Raw genomic sequence first — 19,151 nt, forward strand, 5'->3', positions numbered from 1 at the left:
GGCGCAGATTTTTTTATGGACCTGGTAAACTAAGTGTTATTCATTATTGTTTCAATTTAAATATATTTTCCATCAATATATGATCCGTCCCTTTCCAATGTATAGATAGGAATAATTTCTCCTGCTACTTTTGCTCATAATATTTCCTATGCATCAGTTTATGTCTCACCATATAAAAATGCATACCCAGGCTTCTGGTAGTAGTGCGTCAGCATATTTCTTGCTAGCCATCCATAGAAGCATTAAGTGTATTGACAAACTATCGTACATCACAATTAGCATTTCTAAAAGACACAAGCTTCCGGCCGAATTCATGCAGGCAAAGGAGTGCCAAGATACAATGCCGCAGCCATTTGACGCTGCTCGGAAAATTAATGGGAGGTATCCACTAAAAAGAAAGCAATCACGAACAGGGGAAAATATTTCATTAGCCTTCCAATCGGCTATAACTGTTTTAAAAATAATGGATCGTAACCTCCGAGTTTCAGGCATCGTATTGTGGGTACCCTAAACATGCAGGAGGGACACCCCACTTCCCAAACACTCCCAGGTGAGGTTTGTATGGCAATGGCCTGGGAAGTGCACATTTCCCAAGGTTAATTGCCCTGCACTCAGAATCATCTGAAAATGCAATTTAAATTTCAAATTTCAGATGGTTCTGACTGTGATACACAAATTGTTACCCAGCAGAAGTTAGAAGGATTAAAACCTCTTCTAACTTCTGGTTAACTATTGCACAGTCCCACACTGACCCCACCCCCCCAAGGAACTCCCCTCCCATCCCTGAACTCCCAGGGGACTGTCCCTGCATCCCAGCTAACTACCCCCACCACAGGGCTCCCCTTATACTCCTGAACTTCCAGGGGATTCCCTGTCCCCACGGGAACACCCTCCCACATCTCCCTTACAAGCCTCCTCACATCCCCAAGGGACACCCAACCCCACCCAGCTACCCTCCCATGGAACTCCCCAGACTACCAAGCCTGAATGCTATGTCCCGAACCCCTCATACCTGCCGTCACCAGGCCCAGCTCAACTCCCCAGAAGGTTGGACCCAATCTGGAACCTCCAACATTTCCTCCTTGCCCCCACCCCACAAGGCCCTAAGTCAGAATGTTGGGCAAGATAGGATTCCAGGGTAAAAACTTTCAAACAGACAACAATCCAGTTCAATTGCCACTCCATTAGAAGTTACAACAAAGAGAGGAGTAAAACATGGCTTATAAAACCGTGTGGTAGCTAATGGCAGACGGAGTCATGAAATGGCAAAGGAATTTCTGCAGTCACTGGGTACTATTAATGTGGGCTTTATTCAGAATGTGCATTGAACCATTCTGCCCAGAGGTGGCAGAGGTTGGGAACACGAACCGTTTCAGGAATCTGGCGAAGTAAGACTATCCAATCATATCATGTGCCATGTTTATGGCTTAAGATTGCTTGCCACAAAACGTCTGTAAGATGAGCCAACATTTACAGCTTATCCATGCCAAGGATTCACACAATCTAGTTTTTCCATAGCATTTCATAGACACCTACACTTAAGCAAGACACATGTTTGAGCTCCGTCTTGCTGTTGTCACCACACCTTTCACAGATTTACACATCAAATCATTACAACACTAATTAGCTACTGCCGCAATTTCAGTTTTTGCTTCTTGTTTTTGTATCAGCATTATTTTACTTCTCTTTAAATGTAAGAACACTTACTGATACCCAAGATGAGCTTGAGATTGGGCACATTCTGTCCCTGCATTTACGCCCCTTCAATTGCAACTTTTCAAGATTTTTTTGCCTCTGAAAAGGTGGCACATAATTCAAGGACAACGATTCGCATTGAGAAAAGGAATACAGATGAGTTTGGAAAAGAGTTTTTTGGATACTTTGCATAAGAGGGACAATGCCACGTGAAGCACCAAGCTAACTCCAAGAAGCAATACTCCCGCTACCCTGTTCTGGTTTACAGTCCCCAAACACCATAGCTCTCCACATTTCGCACCTCTTTGGTTAACTGTTGAATATACATGTGGCCAGTACATTCACTAATGCAGCAAAGCAAGCCTGGAATAAACTGGAGACAAAAAGATAAAGACCTCGTGGAGTCAAGTCTATGATAGAGGCTAGCTCCCTTACTAACTTCTATAACTGACTCCTTGTGGAATACAGAAATTATTGTCACCCAGAATTAGGCAGGTAGGTATATTAAAGCCCAATGTCATCCAATACCTTCTGATTTCATTAATATTATTTTTATTTTTTTCATTTCACGAATGTTGCTGGCTAGGCCAGCATTTGCTGCCCGTTCCTAATTGCCCTTGAGAAGATGGTGGTGTGCCATCTCCTTGAACTGACACAGTCCATGCAGTGTAAGTACACCACAGTGTTGTTAGGAAGGGAGTTCCAGGATTTTGACTGAGCAACAGAGAAGGGATGGCAATGTAGTTCTATCTATTTATTTGATAATATTCTCACAAGCTTTCGAGGGGTTACCCTCTTCGTCAGGTGAATGGAGAGTTCTGGCCTCAGACAGAGCATACTCAGACAGACCTGACGAAGAGGGTAACCCCTCGAAAGCTTGTGAGAATATTATCAAATAAATAGGTTGGACTAAAACCTGGTGTTGTCAGACTTTTTACTGTGTTTACGCCAGTCCAACGCCGGCATACCCACATAATGTAGTTCTATGCCAGGATGGTGAATGACATGGAGGGAAACATATAGGTAGTGATGTTCCCATGTGTCTGCTGCCTTTGTCCTTCTAGGCGGCAAAGATTGCAGGTTTGACGGTATTGTCAGGAGTCTTTGCAATTTGCTGCTGTAAATCTTATAATTGGACACAGGGCTGCTATTGTGTGTTGGTCATAGAATAAAATCCCTACAAGGCAGAAGAGTCCATTCAGACCATCACATCTGCACTGACTCTCTGAGTATCTTAATCAGGCCCTCTGCGCTGCACTATCTCTATTACTCCACACATTCACCACTGCTTATCCATTCAACCTACACACTTTTGGACACTGAAGGGAAATTTAGCTTGGGCAATCCACTTAACCTGCCCATATTTGAACTATGGGAGGAAGCCGGAGCACCCAAAACAGGCCGGAATTGAACCCTGATCCCTGGAACTGATGGTCATGGAGATGGTGGAAGGGGTGCTAAGCAAGCAGGTTGCTTTGTCCTGGAAGGTGTAAAATATCTTGAGTGCTGTTGGAGCTGCAATCATCCAGGTAAGTGGAGAGTATCCAATCACACGCTTGACTTGTGCCTTACAGATATCTGGAAGAGGCATTTGGGAATCAGGAGGTAAGTTGCTCACCACAGAATTCCAATCCTCTGATCTGCTCTTGTAATCACAGGGCACAATCTTACCTGCCACTCATGTCACGCTCCCGCTGCACCGAAGTTGGAGAATTTGGCGTTGAGCCAAATCTCCGTTCACTGCAGCGAGAACTGTGGTAAATTCTGGCCACAGTCCATTACATTTCTATGTAACTATGCCGAGTCCAGTTACATTTCTGGTCAATAGGAGAGCTAGGTTCCAACTTTTGACATGCCATCTTTTATGTTGCACCATGAAAGAAACTAATTTATCATTTACTTGCTATTTGCCAAGGAACTTGTTAATTTGTACTGAGCTGTCAATAGTTCCCCGAGGAGTTATAAATGTTGTTACGTAAAGATGCAAAGGAATATGGAACAATGTCAGTTAATTAAGATTAAAGTACAAATTAGTCATGATCTAACTGAAAAAAGGAACAGGATCGATGGGCTAAATGGCTGCTCCCTGTTCCTATGTAATTGGTCACTCTCTAAACTGACATACCAACCTTATTTTCCTCTTTCAGAGGGAACATAATAAAATATTGATCACGGTAACCTGATAAAATGAAAGCAAGAAAACTCCAGGACTTATTTTCTGCATGCCAGGAGCTGCATTCAGAAAATTAACACTTATGGTGCAGAACATGTATGTAAAAGTTTAAGTTTATTTAGTGTCATAAGTAGGCTTACATTGACACTGCAATGAAGTTACTGTGAAAATCCCCTAGTTGCCACACTGCGGCACCTGTTTGGGCACACTGAGGGAGAATTTAGCATGGCCAAAGCACGTAATCAGCATGTCTTTTGGACTGTGGGAGAAAACCAGAGTATCCAGTGGAAACCCACGCTGAAACTGGAGAACGTGCAAACACCGCACAGACAGCGACCCAGCCGGCAATCAAACCTGGATCCCTGGTGAGGCAGCAGTGCTAACAAATGTGCCACCGTGCCACATGTTTGGTGGGCAATGCAGTATATCCTCCCATTCATATAAGTGTGTACAATACAAACAGTAAGTGGTGAGAACTAAATTTGTCATCTGTAAAAGCAAACATATCTAATTGAGAATCGACCAATGTGTCTTTTTTTCAAGAAAAGAAGTAAATAGAACAGGCGCAATTACATTTTTAGTTCAAATCAGGTTAAGTAAACAGTATCGTTATTGGATAACTCACAGTATTTTACACATATCAACATCAACACCACCCTGAATGTTTTATCTTTGAGAAACTGTCATATATTTCACATGCATGCATATTTTATTTGGGTACACTGTGTTTATACATTCAGCCTAAGCAAGATTGGCATTTACTTAAGTGCCACGGATTTAAAATATCACCCTCAATTTGATCATCTCTGAGATATTGCCAAGGTGAGTTGGAGCTGCAAAATGAGGTGGTCACATCCCAATCACAAAGGGGATCAAATGGAGAGATAATGGCTGGAATTTTCTGACTATTCACACCAGTGGGGTTTTCTTATCCCGTTACAATGAACAGAGATTTGGCTTGTTGCCAAATTCTTCATCTTCGCTGCAGTGGAATTGTGGCATGAACAGACAGTAAAATTGCCCCCAGTGAGTCTCGGTTTGTTCTCGGTTATGGGGAGATTAAATAGAGCTGTGCAAAATCAGGAGGGACATTGTTAGAGTAAATAAGAAAAAATAGTCTCTGGTTGGCAGGAAAGATGGTAACAACAAAAAAACAGATTTAAGAGAATTGGCAAAGGGACTGGAGGGAAGATGGAAATTTTGTCATGCAGCAAGTTGATCTGGAATACATTCTATGCCTAAACTATTTCTTTCAAGCGGTGTGAATGTGCAAAATGGAAGAATAGTCATTCATCAGCTGAGGGAGGATGGTCGGTGGTAATCAGCAGGAAGTTTTCTTGTGTGTGTTTGATCTGATGCAGTGAGACTTCATGGTATCCAGAGTCAATATTGAGGGCTCCCAGGACTGTGTAGCATGTGTTATCACCTCTCATGGGTCTATCCTGCCAATGGATCAGGATATACCAAAGGATGGTGATGGGGGAGTCTGATACACTGGCTAAAAGATAGAATTCTGTGAGTACCACTATGACGGGCTGTTGCTTGTGTAGCCTCTGATGACTCTCCCAGTTTTGACAGAAGGAGGTTGCAGACTGATTGAACTGTCTATGTCTGGTTAATTCCGAACAGTCCATCAGTCTATGTTTCATTTTGGAACTTTTTTGAAGTGGACTGATTCAGCTGAATGGCTTGCCATGGTATTTCAGAAGGTAATTGGAATTACATGTCATTGAGTCATTAAAACTGAGATAGATAAGGTCTTGATTGGTAAGGGGACCAAAGGTTACAGGGAAACGGCAGGAGAATGGGGTTGAGAAACTTATCAATCATGATTGAAACGTGGAACAGACTCGAAGAATTGAATGGCCTCATTCTGCATCTCTATCTTATAGTCTTATGTGTCAGCCAGAACGGGTCAGGTGGGCAGATTTCCTTCCATAGAGGACACGACTGAATCAGATGGGATTTACAAAAGTTTCACAGTCACTGTTAAAAATGAATTCACTGAATTTAAATTCCCCAGCTGCCATAGGGGTATTTCAACTCATACCTGCAGATCATTAATCTAGGCCTTTGAATTACTACACCAACGACTTGGGTCAGGGGGATTTCCTGTTTTTGCCAGCCTTGGGGCACATATTGTGTGTCACCTCACTCCCCTGAAGATTTTTATGTTGTAGTATGGAGAGCAAATAAATTAATTAGAATACACCCATCATAATGTTAATCAGCATGTTCCCCCTACAAGTCACTCACCATCCTGACTTGGAAAATATATTGTAGTTCCTTCACTGTCTCTGGGTCAAAATCCTGGAAATCCCTCCCTAACAGCACTGTGGGTGTACCTATACCATATGGACTGTAGCAATTTGAGAAGGAATCTCACTACCATCTTCCCAAGGGCAATTAGAAGCAGAGAATTCCTACAGTGCAGAAGAAGGCCATTCAGCTCATCAAGCCTGCACCAATAACGATCCTACCAAGGCCCTATCCCCCAAGGCAGATCTGTCAGGTCTTTTACCCCCACCCCTCCACCAGAGACACACGTGCACTTCGGTGACCATCTGAGTATGAAACTGATGGCCTCAGCATGTGTGTATGAATTTCATCAAGACCTTTGACTCCTGAAATTTCCCAGAATTGTAGCCTATTAATATTTTATTTAAATGCTTTTGCAGTTCTTGATGGTATTGGAATTTTAGTTTAATGGACTGCAATGAGCAACCAATCATCCAATGAATTAAGAGCCATGGAATTTTCTATAGATTGCAGGTATTTGGAGTTAAAAGCAGATTGTAACACCATCTCGGAGCAAATCTCCAATGTATTTTCAAGCATTTACATTGTTATTTCCAGCGTAAAGTACAGAACTTATTTGATTCATACCAAGTATCTACTACATTTGCAGCAATTCCCATATCAGATCACTTATAACGGGCTATGTTGCTCCCTGATTTGGCAATAATTTATTTGAATTAACAATGATTAGGAAAAGGACAATGCACACCTTACTCTTTTCTTGTTGAAGCTCGATTTGAATGTCAGTCAGTTTGGCCCTGAGGTCCTCATTGGCAGCTTGCAAAGCAGCTGAGGCATCAGGCTTGTCTCCCTTCGCTCGACCGCCCGCACCCTTCTTTGACATTGTGTGCTGCTGTGTTCCAGAGGGCAAAAACCCTGACAGAGAACTCTCCGTTCCAAAGCTGGAGACTTCTCTTCCCCCTCGCCTTTCATCTACATTTTCACTTCCACCTTTGAAAAGAAAGATAAAGCACGGCACATTATATTTTCCCGCATTCAACGTAGCCCTCAGCTGCAAAGTAAAATTTGGATGTATCAGCAATTCTTACTGGCAAATGTAACCACAACATCAGTATTCCAGACAGCAATGCTGAGGCATGATATAATGTTGCTCATCCAACACTAAGGATATTCTAGTAGAATCATAGAATTCTAACCGTCCAGAAGGAGGCCATTCAGCCCATTGAGTCTGCACCAACCACAATCCCACCCAGCCACTATTCCCGTAACTCCTAATATTTACCCTGCTAATCTCCCTGACACTTGGGTTAACTTAGCAAGGCCAATCAACTTAACCCGCACATCTTTGGACTGTGGGAGAAAACTGGAGCACCCAGAGGAAACCCACGCAGACATGAAGAGAATGCGCAAACTCCACACAGACAGTGACCCGAGGCCGGAATTGGACACAGGTCCCTTGCACTGTGAGGCAGCAGTGCCAACCAATGTGCCACTGTGCCATAGCAAGAACTAACTTCACGAAAGTTAATCAAAGGAAAGGTTTAATAATAAGACTTTAATGATTGCATCAGCACTGAAGCCATAACCTGGGCCACGATGCTGCCCACAAAACCCATCTGCATTCTATTTATAACCGAGTCAGCTGACCACCACACTACTTTGCCATTGGTTACCTTGTCTATCAGGTCAGCTGACCCTCACAGCATGTTGTCATTGGTTAGGTTATAACAATAACAAATGTGAGATCTTTCCTAATAATGGAAATTCTCTAAACATCAGAAGTGTCTTTGAGATTACTACCTTTAGCTTCCCAGAGCTCAGCGGATACAACTTGAAACAACAATGCTCTCACTTCATATGATATATCATGTTCAGTTTGCAGTTAGCCTCCTTAGGCTTGGTGCCAGTATCATTAAAACATGGCATAGAAACTTTGTATTGTGCACAAACAATGAACCATTGTCAACATGGTAACAATCACAGAGGGCGAACTTTGTCAGAGGTTCCTCTCTGCTCACCGCTTGCAACTTTGGTGGGGAAGCCACAGAAAGTCTGGATAAATTGTCCGTTTCTAGGGTTTCTGCAGCTCTTCAGTGAGTTTAATCGGAGAATCTCCCTGGATAAGATGTCTACTCCATTTGAAATGGAAAGGATGTCAGATTCAGTCATGCAAGTATAATTTTAATCTAATAATGATACTGGAGATAAATAACCTGTGGTCTGCTTTTATTCTAGTGTCTGAACCAAATGACGACAGGTTTTGCCCTGGTACACCATTTCAAATGGGGAATGAATAAATTAAAGTCACATTTAAAACGATCGATTGAATTTGGCCCCTTCAATGTTTATGCAGCACCTTTCCCAAAGTGGTATATTCATTAGGCACTTTAAAATTCATACCCACATTTCTTGGAAACCCCCTTTTAAGCATGTAGTCAAGAGATGAAATCTTATCAAAAAATGGCAGAGGGTTGGTGCAAAAAACGGAGGCCGGAATGTTACAGCTGTTCACATCGACGGAATTTTCCCATCCCACTGCGGTGAACGGAAATTTGGCTGGGTGCCAAATTCTTCAACCTCACTGCATCGGGGGCGTGACATGAACGGCTGGTAAGATCGTGCCCGGATTGTTTCCCAACGATGACACCAGCATGGACCAAATCTTATGCCTTATTGATAATGATTTTTAAGCCCATGGGTGTCTCTCTGATTCACCCAACCCGCAACAATGTAACTACTGAACCAAATGAGGACAGGTTTTGCCCTGGTACACCATTTCAAAAGGGAAGTGAATAAATTAAAGTCACATTTAATGGGGAGCTGCTATAAACAGCTTCCCAGCACCTTCCCAACACTTATCCCACAACAACTGCAGGGGATGGCAGCCAAGAGGTCAGCACCGTGCTTTGCAGAGGGACCCTCACCAGGATGCTGGATAGAGTGGAGCAGAGGTGGAACATCCTCTCTCCCCGGTCAAGGAGATGGCCTTCCAGCAGGATAACCACTCCTGCCTGGGATGCAGCGGCAGCCCTGGTCAGTGCTAGAGCGCTGCTGAAGAGGATGGGGCAGTAGTGTTGGAAGAAGATGAATGATCTTCTTCGCCCAACCAGGGTAAGTGAAACACCTCCAATCTCCCCCCATCCTCCCCACTATCACCCCCTTCCCCGTGCACGTTCCCAATGCCAGGACCCTCGATCAGGCTCCGAGTGCCTTTGAATAGGGGACCCCCTGGGAGGCCACAAAATAACCTCGCATAGATTTATTTTGTGCTGCTCACTTGGTGAGGCTCTGCCTGCTGCTGAATTCATATCAGCAGTGGCATTAATTGCCCACTTAAGGGCTTCAATTGGTGGTGCTGTAGGATGGAGCTGGGCAGGAAGGCTGTCTATGGGCCTTGCAGTCAGTGGAGGTGGAAAGATGGCAGAGTCCCTACTTGCCATCCTCCCACCCGACTGAATGTCCCCTGCCACCAAACATGCCAGGGGGAAGAGCACAATTTATCCAGTCCTGGAGACTTATCCACTTTTAAAGCTGCCAAATTAAGGTTCTAACCATGATAGCCATGATCCCTGAGGGAATTCATCCCATACTGTTTAGAGCGATAGCAAATTTTAGATACAACATTTTCAACTGCCACATAGATTAAGCTTTAATACTACCAATTAGACTGTGGTTTAATAGTTCTCTGCCAGTTTTTGACAACATTATTTTCAAATTTAACACATATTGAGCTTGGTTTTATTAATATTGTCTTCAAAACAGTGTTTTCCTGGACAAGGCCTCCACAGCCGACAGAAATATACAATGTTGACAGGTTTACTGCTGACTCTTATGCAACATTTCAAATGAGTCCTGTGAATAATATTAAAAGTTACACTTTACTCTATTGATGCATATTCAATTTGACACATTCAGTGTTTACAGAGCACCTGCTTTCCCAAAGCAATGCATTCATTAGGTGATATCAGATTCAAATCCACTGACATTCAATTATGCTGCAGGCAGTGGCAGAAAATCAGGCAGCCTCTGACTCAAGCTATTTATTTCGCCTGACTGATAACTTTTAAAAAGAGATTAATTCTTAGCAACCAAAGGACGAAGAATCAAAGGACAAGATTTCGCATTTTAAGACATTTACTATAACAAAGAAGTTAAAATCAACATAATAACATTAATTAACAGGGAACTAAACATCAAACTAACAGAAGAGGTATGTTTTGCCTTAACTAATACAGCCAAAACATGTCTTAAGAAACCCTTTTGCCTAGCACCATGTTTCTAGCTGATACGTAGAATTACAGGAACAGTTCCATAGTCACTCCCAGCATCCCAGTAGGTTCAGTTCTCCCCAGTATGTCAGGTCATAACTTACACTGTCCTTTAACAATCGTTCCACTCAACTTGAATTTTCCCAGACACATTTACCACCATCAAGCTACACACTTCCATTTCTTAAATCTTCAAGAGCGCATCTGTTCTGTTCCTTTTCATTAGCACTATGCTTGCTCATGAGCACAAAACAGTCCACTTGCTTCACCATATAAGTAACTTCTTTAGCTCCTGGCATCTCGAACAACAGCTGTCCTTTCTCTGTGAAATGTTGTGGAAAGGTGTGCCAATGAGTGTGATGCAATTATTTGTGTGTCATGACTGTCATTAAATAGCTGGCAATGTGTGCAATTTGAGATGTGAGTGTGAGGCTTGCACATGGATAAAGTACAGCTTTGAATATTATGGGTTAGTTGTGATTGATAGGTGAATGATTAGGTGTGGGTCATTGAGCAGTGCGTGAAGCTAGAGCGACAATTGGTAGTAGATGAATTCACAGATCTTGACTACTTATGCACAGTCATTGAACTTTTTCAGCACTGTGTCCAGGTTGTCAATGTTTGACACTTAGCACTGACCTCCACAGTTATGTGCTCCTGCTTCATTCCACATGATATCTGGAGGGCCTCCTGTCCCCCCTGTAGATATAGAACATTTATGGACAGCATGGTGGCACAAGTTAGTTAACACTGCTGCCTCAAAGTGCCAGGGACCCAGGTTCGATATCTGGTTTGGGTCATTGTTTTTGTGGAGTCTGCACATTCTCCCCGTGTCAGTATGTGTTTCCTCCTGGTGCTCCAGTTTCCTCCCACAGTCCAAAAGACATGCTGATTGGGTGCATTGGCCATGCTAAATACTCCCTCAATGTACCCGAACAGGTGCTGGACTGTGACGACTAAGGGATTTTCACACTAACTTCATTGCAGTGTTAATGTAAACCTACTTGTGACACTAATAAATAAACTTTAAACAGAATTCTTTGCATCTCTTCCACCAAAACCTTCAGTGCAATGTCTGATAGCCTTGGAGAACATTTTCTCCCATGTTCTGCACATTTTTGACACCGAGGCTAGTACAAGAACTTCTGGTAACTGTCTCTGCCGCAATGCACCTCACTTTAAAAGGTGCAAACTGGCTTCAATCAGTGCAGGCTAGATTTAAATCATGTCATTCTATCATGATTTTGGGCCTCTGCTGAGGGACCCAGCCACTCAGTAACCATGGATTGTGCAGGCTGCATGACAAAGGAGGCAACTTGCATTGTGTGCTTCACTCTGACCACTGGGATAATCATCTACTTGAAATCCTGTGCCCAATTCCAGGGGCTTCACTTTTATTGGCACTGAACAAATAACTTTTTTTTGTCTACATTCATATAACAGGAAAAGTGCAACTTGTTGGCATTACTCATAACAGATTGCTCACGTTATTATTGCAATGATTTTACCTGTAACCTGTCATAGACAAGTTAACAACAATAATTAGTGACAAATTCGTTGCACTTGCAGCTGAAATTCAAAAGGGGTTGGCATTATCTGTCCATGTAAGTAAGAGTCATTTTCCTGTTGCGTAGTTGCAGAACACTGTAATAATTTTTTTGAGTTTTCAAAATTTTTGGATGTGCTTGTAGGCTGCAAACTGTACCAATTGGTAAAATCTTCCCAACTGAACAAAGGAGTTAAGGATATGTGATTTTGCACACTTCAGAATTTGTCAGGAACAATAAAGGTATTTATTAACAAGGAAAAACTGTACAAAGGCCTGCTGCTTCCTGCAGCTGCCCTAGAGCAGCCCATTGACTGCACTCAGTCCCTATATGTGTTCTACATAGCTTCTAGATATCTTCTGTTGAAGAGAAGATTCCACCCTCTGAGATGATTATCCTCTCTCAGCCCAAATTTCTCTGTCAAGCCAGGTCCTTAATTGTCCTTAAAGGGACAATCACCACATCCTTCCCCTTTATCTCTTTTATACAATCTTCAAAGTCAAGTTACTCAAGCCCAAATTCTAACTAAATATTATCCAGATGAGTTGCACAATTATAAATCGAGTCTTTGAGGGCTTTTTCTGTTTCTTGTAGAGAAGTGAAATTCTGCAGTCTGAAATACTTCCATAAGATTGACATTAACAGGAACTGCAGTAACAGGAATCTCTTTCGGTACAGGCAGTTCATAACTACTTGCTTCCACATAGACATCAGTTATGTCTACAACAGGTCAATCAGATACTTTGGTGCTTATTGGTTTAAAAACATTTCTTAGAATCATCGAATCCTAAATGCAGAAGGAGGCATTTAGCCCATCGATGCTGCACTGACCACAATCCCACCAAGGCCCTATCCCCACAATCCCATGTATTTACCCTACCTCGTCCCTCTGACACTAACAGGCAATTTAGCATGGCCATTCCACCTAACCCATACATTTTTGGACTCATTTCTTGATGCTCATTGATGAAATCTTAAGGCTAGTGTGTCCAAACATAAACACTTTTACTGGTGAATTTTAACTATGTACTGTTCCAAATATGATCTTGGGTGGAACTCTTCCATACAAACTTGCTGCTTTTCCACTTGCGTGAAAATTTCAACAGTCTTGCCCTGGCATATAATTGCAGTTTCTTTCTGTCTGACTTGCTGGTTCTGCTATCAATTTCAATGCTTTTATCTTTTCAGTTAATTTCTTATTGCCAAGCCTCCCCTCATCAAGCTCTTATTCTCCTGATTCAATTCTTCACTGGACTTGCTCTTATTGTCTAGTTATTTTTCACGGAGTTCAGCTTATTCTCCACTATTTCATTAAAATCTCCTTCTTAACTTAATTTTATCAAGTTTTTGCAATTCTTTTTGTTCAAGTTTGTTGTCAGTCATTTCATCTTTTTTGCGGATTCCTCTTTATGTTCAGTGGTTCCTGGTTTCTTTTGAAGTCTTTAATTTCTGTCTTTCTCCTGAGGAGCATCCATCATGTTCTTGCTGGACTCTGAGCAGCTGCACACCCTTGGGATGTCCTGAGTGGGTGCCTCCAAGGTGTTTGGCTGTGTTCATCCTCCCTGTTGGTGCCAGCTTGACTCCTGGTGGAGATGGGGCACCTGGAGGGAGGTCATGTAGCCTACATTGTGATGGTGCCTATTAGAGTGTGTGGCCACGGAGTGACTGGCCAAGTGCAAGCCTGGAAGACTCGCTGGACCAAGGTCTCCATGGTGATAGCCAACCTCCCCATGTTGATTTTGAGGTGCTCGCATGTTGGAGCCATGAGATCAGGCAGAATGTGGAGGGACTCTTCCATCATGCATTCTACTCTGATGAGTGACAGTCAATTCTCTGCCCCGATGTTCTGCTGCCTGCTTTTGTATCTCTAACAGTGAGCTGACAGCCTCTTCCAGAGGCCCATCATCTGATATGGACTCAGCAGGCAGCAGAACATCGGCAGGCAGAGAGCTGGGCTGTCCCTGCCTCTGACTGCCTAGGGGATGTGTCCGTGTGGTGTTCTCCAGAAATTGACCTTGAGTCTAACTGGAGACTATGCCCCATTGAGATGTGTGTCTCCGCACTGGTGGGGGGTATGGGTGAACACTGTGACAGTTCTTCCTGAACCCTCTCAATCTCAAAGGTGCTCTTGAGGCTCGGAGGGGCTGCTGGGCTGGCTAGCTGGTTGCAGGCTGCTTGTACCTGAAGACGATAAAAGGAGAGTTTTAGTGACTGTGCTGAGACTGATTCAGGGCTCACAGCGCTCACTTTGAATTGCAGGATTGGGTGAAGTGGTGAAGTTGTGATCTGTACCAGGTTGTTGAGAGAAGTCAAGCTGTACGTCACCACATCAGTAATCCCGGTCCTCTCCTGTGAACTCTGCAGCAGCCTCCTTGAACTCAATGAGGCTGATGATTTCTGCCATCCTTCCCCGTGTCTGGGATCAATCTCACTTTGTGTACTTGATCAGACAGCACAGAGCAGACAGATTGCATGGTCCCTGTGTGTGGTGTGCCTTACTCAAATGGACAAATGTTGCAGCTCAAACAACAAGACAGATGGGATGGTGGTGTTGTGCAAGCCTAGTTAAAAGAATGAGTGTTGATATGTGTCCCTGCTAATGGATGTGTGAAATTCATGAAGAGCATAGCTGTTTGAATACATGATGCCATGCTGAGAATTTGATGGTGGAGGATGCTGAGACTGGGCTTACCATATCAGAATGAGTGAGATCATTCATTCTCTTCCTGCACTGGATGGCACTTTGTGGGCAGGCAGCAGTCATACTGACCTCCTGGGCTGGAGAGGGGAGGTCAGTCTGCTTCTTTGAGCCGTACCTGGGCTTGCAGACATGCTGTTGAGCTTTGATTCCCAGAATAAGGTCCCCGAAAGCCCTAGTGGTGAAAACTGGTGCTGCCTTTTCTGTGAGGCTGCTAGTCTTTTCCCTCGGGGTTCTGGACATGTTGGAGGATATGAAGCAGAATGATCTGAGTGTGCTGGACTGGTGTTTAAATATAGCAGCGGGACCTTCATACTCGTCAGCTGAGGGTGGGCAGACAAACCAGCAAATGGCCTACAAGGAGATTTGGAGGTGAACTTGCTTGTGCGTAATTAATTAGGATCCAAGTGATGAATCTGGCACAGCATCCTGCCATTCTGGGCAGCAGAGACACCTGCCAACGTGTTTCAATTACTGAATTCAAATTTCACCATCTGCCATGGTGGGATTCAAAGCCAGACTCCAAAGCATTACCATGGGTCTCTGCGTTACTAGTCCAGTAATAATATCACAACACTACCACTTGCCCTTTTATGTACCTGGTCCAGTACAATTTCTGGTCAATGGTAATCTCTAGGATGTAAATAGAGGGGAAATCAGCGATGGTAATACCATTGAATGTTAAGGCGCAATGGTTAGATTGTCTCTCTTTAGCCACGGTCACTGCCTGACACCTATTCATCCCTAATGTTAGTTGCTACTTATCAGCCCAAGCTGTCCAGGTCTTGCTACAAATACACACGGATGGCTTCGGTATCAGAGAATTTGCAAATTCTGGTGAACATTGTGCAATTGTCAACAAACTTCCATCTTTCTAGTTTTATAATGAAGAGAAGGTCATTCATGAAACTGCTGAAAATATTTGGGTCTAGGACCCTGAGGCACTCCTGCAGCAATGTCCTGGGACTGGGTTGACTGACCTCCAATAACCACAAACCTCTTCCTTCATGCCAGGTATGACTCCAACCAGTGGAGAGATTTCCCCCTAATTCCCATCGACTCCAGTTTTGCTCTTTATGCCACACTGGGTCAACAACTGCCTTAATGTCAAGGGAAGGCACTCTCACTTCACCTCTGGAGTTCAGCTCTTTTCTCCAAGTTTGGATCAAGGCTGTAAGGAGCTGAGTGGCCCTATTGGTAATCAACAGGAGATTACTTTGCCCATGTTTGAACTAATATTTGCAGTGACTGCTTTCACAACTTCCAAAAAGTTAACTTTCTGTGAAACAAGATGAAACCTACCTGATAATGAAAGTGGACATAAAATAGCAACTGCAGCCTACGACACAGACTCTGTGGCTTTATTAGGCAGGGTAGTGTCTAACTAAAGGAGGTTCTATTGCTAGACAAGCAAAAAAAGGCAGTGCATTTTTAACAGGTAATAGAAAGTTTGACACCAAAAGCCTAAAACTGCGTTGATATACACCAATAACAGTTCTATTAATATTACACTAATCAGGGGAACAGATTTCCTCTAACCTCATCCTAGCTGTCATAATAATTATCTTTTCCTAAAAATATAAAAGCCATTTTCTCAGTATTGAATTATATACAGGACTAGTATAAGAAGCCTCCATCGCCCCATGCATCTTATACGTTGAAGGTGCAATGAACTCATTGTAAGCAACATTTCATTTCCTACTGCATAGGATGGGAAAGGAAAGGATTAGAGGATATTGGCCAAAGGTGAGCAATTCTTAGCTGGGAGGACACCATGGTCGGCATGGACAAGTTAGGCCGAAGGGTCTGTTTTCATGCTGCATTGGTCTATTATGACTTTGATTCTATGAGTGGAGTTTTACGAGAATTTTTCTAAGGGTCCAGCTGGCGTGAAAACGGGGGTGGGGGGTTGGGGGGGGTTGGGGGGGGTTCCTGATCTGTTTTTTGGGTGAGTTTTCACGTCCAATCATATGCACTTAGTCTTTGAAAATATGGGCTAGACTGTTTCTAGCCAGTAGAGGCAGCGGACGAGGCCTAATTCACCAGACAGCCAGCAGCTCAAGTCGGAGCCACAAACTGCACATGTGTAGGAAAGCAGAAAAAAAACAGCTCTCCTGCAGAACCCACACCCTCCCCCCTCACCCTGCTGACAGACACAGCCTCCCCCTCTCCCCCTCACCTCCTGCCCCCGGGGGCCGTCTCCCTCTACTCCAGTAAGTGGTAAGGCCCGGACCTCCTCTGCCCAGATTTCATCCTCCAGTTCCTCCTCCTCAGCTCCAGCAGCAACCAAAGAACAGCAAGATCAATGGGTCGCATTGCAAAAGCCATCTCATCAATCTGAAGGATGGGAGGGAGGAATCTGGGGAAGGGGAGAGATAGATGGAAGGGTTAAAGAACTCTGTTCACCTCTAGCCCAGCAGCACACACACCCCATACAGCCCCCCACAGGTCCCCAGCAACACACATTCCCTCTCCCCCCCCATAGACCCCCAGTAACACACATTCCCCATACCCCCCACGTTTGGCCAGCAACACACACTCCCCATAACCACCCTCCTCCAATAGCTTCCCGGCAACACACATTCCCCGTAGCCCCCACATTCGCCTAGCAACACACACTCTCCATAACCACACCCCCCAATAGCTTCCCGGCAGCACACATTCCCCATACAACCCGCCCCCCCCACCTCACAGATCCCAGAATGGCAACAAATCCCTCCCATTTCTACCCCCCTCCCCCAACTCACAAAACAACACCCAGAGCCCATGCAGTAGTGGTCACAGACAATGTTGCTTGACAACTCCTAAGGCTGCAGCACAGCCATTTCAGAGAGTTTCCAGACTATCCCCCACCTGCAACAGTGCTTGTTGCTGCCTGCACTAGGACCCAGGGACAGCTCTAAGGCCCAAGGTCAGTGCTCTGATCTGGGCACGTGCTAAGAATCCAAGGTTGGACCCCGTGCACAACAACAGCTCCCACCCTTCCCACACAATCGCAGCCCTTCCCTCCCGGACCGATGTGGCTGTAGCGAATAAGGTTGTTAGAGCAGGTGAGCTGGGATGATTGGGAGTGAAGCTCACTAATTACAAAGTGATGAATGCAAAAATTGGCATCTCGCCCATTTTGAGCGAGCTTCCAATTGTGCTGAAATGTTTTTCTCAGTAAAATGGGAATGGATGGGATATTGGGCACCATGCGCCCTTGTTGCATCGCTCCTGACATTTTCCCGCCACAAAACAGGTGGAATAAGAACATAAGAACATAAGAAATAGGAGCAGGAGTAGGCCATCTAGCCCTTCGAGCCTGCCCCACCATTCAATAAGATCATGGCTGATCTGTCGTGGCTCAGTTCCACTTTCCCGCCCTCTCCCCATAACCCTTAATCCCCTCTCTTATCAAAAACCCATCAACCCGCGTCTTAAAAATATTTAGCGAGGCAGCCTCCACCACTTCAACGGGCAGAGAATTCCAGAGATTCACCACCCTTTGAGTGAAGAAGTTCCTCCTCAACTCCGTTCTAAACCGCCCCCCCTTTATCTTGAGGCTGTGCCCTCTAGTCCTACTGTCTTTTTTGAGCCGGAAGAGTCTCTCCACCTCTATCCTATCCATCCCATTCATCATCTTGTACGTCTCAATGAGATCTCCCCTCATTCTTCTAAACTCTAACGAGTACAAGCCTAGTTTATTCAGCCTCTCCTCATAGCTCAACCCCCTCAACTCCGGCATCAGCCTAGTAAACCTCCTCTGCACTCCCTCCAAGGCCAAAATATCTTTGCGCAGGTGCGGCGCCCAAAACTGCACACAGTACTCCAGCTGCGGCCTCACCAAATGCCCTATACAGCTGCAGCAAGACCTCCCTACTTTTATATTCATAAAATCCCTCCTCAAGACTCAATAAGAGCTTACCTTTTTTCCGTCGAGTTGAAGTTTTCCTGTAGGTAATTAAAACTAAATTGGGATGAATTAAGATGTAATTCATTGGAATTTGTTTATTTGTGTCACAGGTAGGCTTACACTGCAATGAAGCCACTGTGAAAATTCCCTAGACGCCACACTCCGACACCTGTTCGGGTAGACTGAGGGGGAATTCAGCATGGCCAATGCCCCTAACAGCACGCCTTTCGGACTGTGAGAGGAAACCGGAGCAACCGGAGGAAACTCATGCAGACTCCACACAGACAGTGTCCCAAGCCAGGAATTAAACCCGGGACCCTGGCACTGTGAGGCAGCCATGCTGCTTCAGGAAGAAAAAGTGAGAGTATATATGATAAAAAGGCTGACTCATGTTGCTATGATATAAAGATTGAGTATTTTCCATTGAAGAAGCTAGACAAGGTAATTATTGTTTGCTGGCACTGTAGTGCATTTCAGGTTGCCTGCACGGTGCCGTTAACTAGTATATACAGCTGTCTCATTGTATTTCCTCATCAGCAAATTTCTGACAATAATTAAGGTAACTAAGGTGGTGAAAGTTATGTGGCCCAGAGGTATCAACGAAACATTGAAAAAT

The 19,151-nt window shown here is 44.2% G+C and overlaps 1 protein-coding gene across 1 annotated transcript in view; it reads right to left on the reverse strand.

Annotated features, from left to right (window-relative positions):
- Positions 1-7,052, reverse strand: part of jakmip3 (Janus kinase and microtubule interacting protein 3) — a 212,800-nt gene extending 205,748 nt beyond the window's left edge. Inside the window, exon 1 of the mRNA XM_080205603.1 lies at positions 6,876-7,052. Coding sequence (XP_080061729.1) covers positions 6,876-7,010 — 135 coding nt within the window. The 5' untranslated portion in view covers positions 7,011-7,052. The remainder of the gene's footprint in view (positions 1-6,875) is intronic.
- Between the last annotated feature and the right edge of the window lie 12,099 nt (positions 7,053-19,151).

Source organism: Carcharhinus amblyrhynchos, chromosome 17 (genome assembly GCF_965287045.1).
Source record: "Carcharhinus amblyrhynchos chromosome 17, sCarAmb.v2.hapA, whole genome shotgun sequence".
In the NCBI taxonomy this organism is placed as follows: domain Eukaryota; kingdom Metazoa; phylum Chordata; class Chondrichthyes; order Carcharhiniformes; family Carcharhinidae; genus Carcharhinus; species Carcharhinus amblyrhynchos.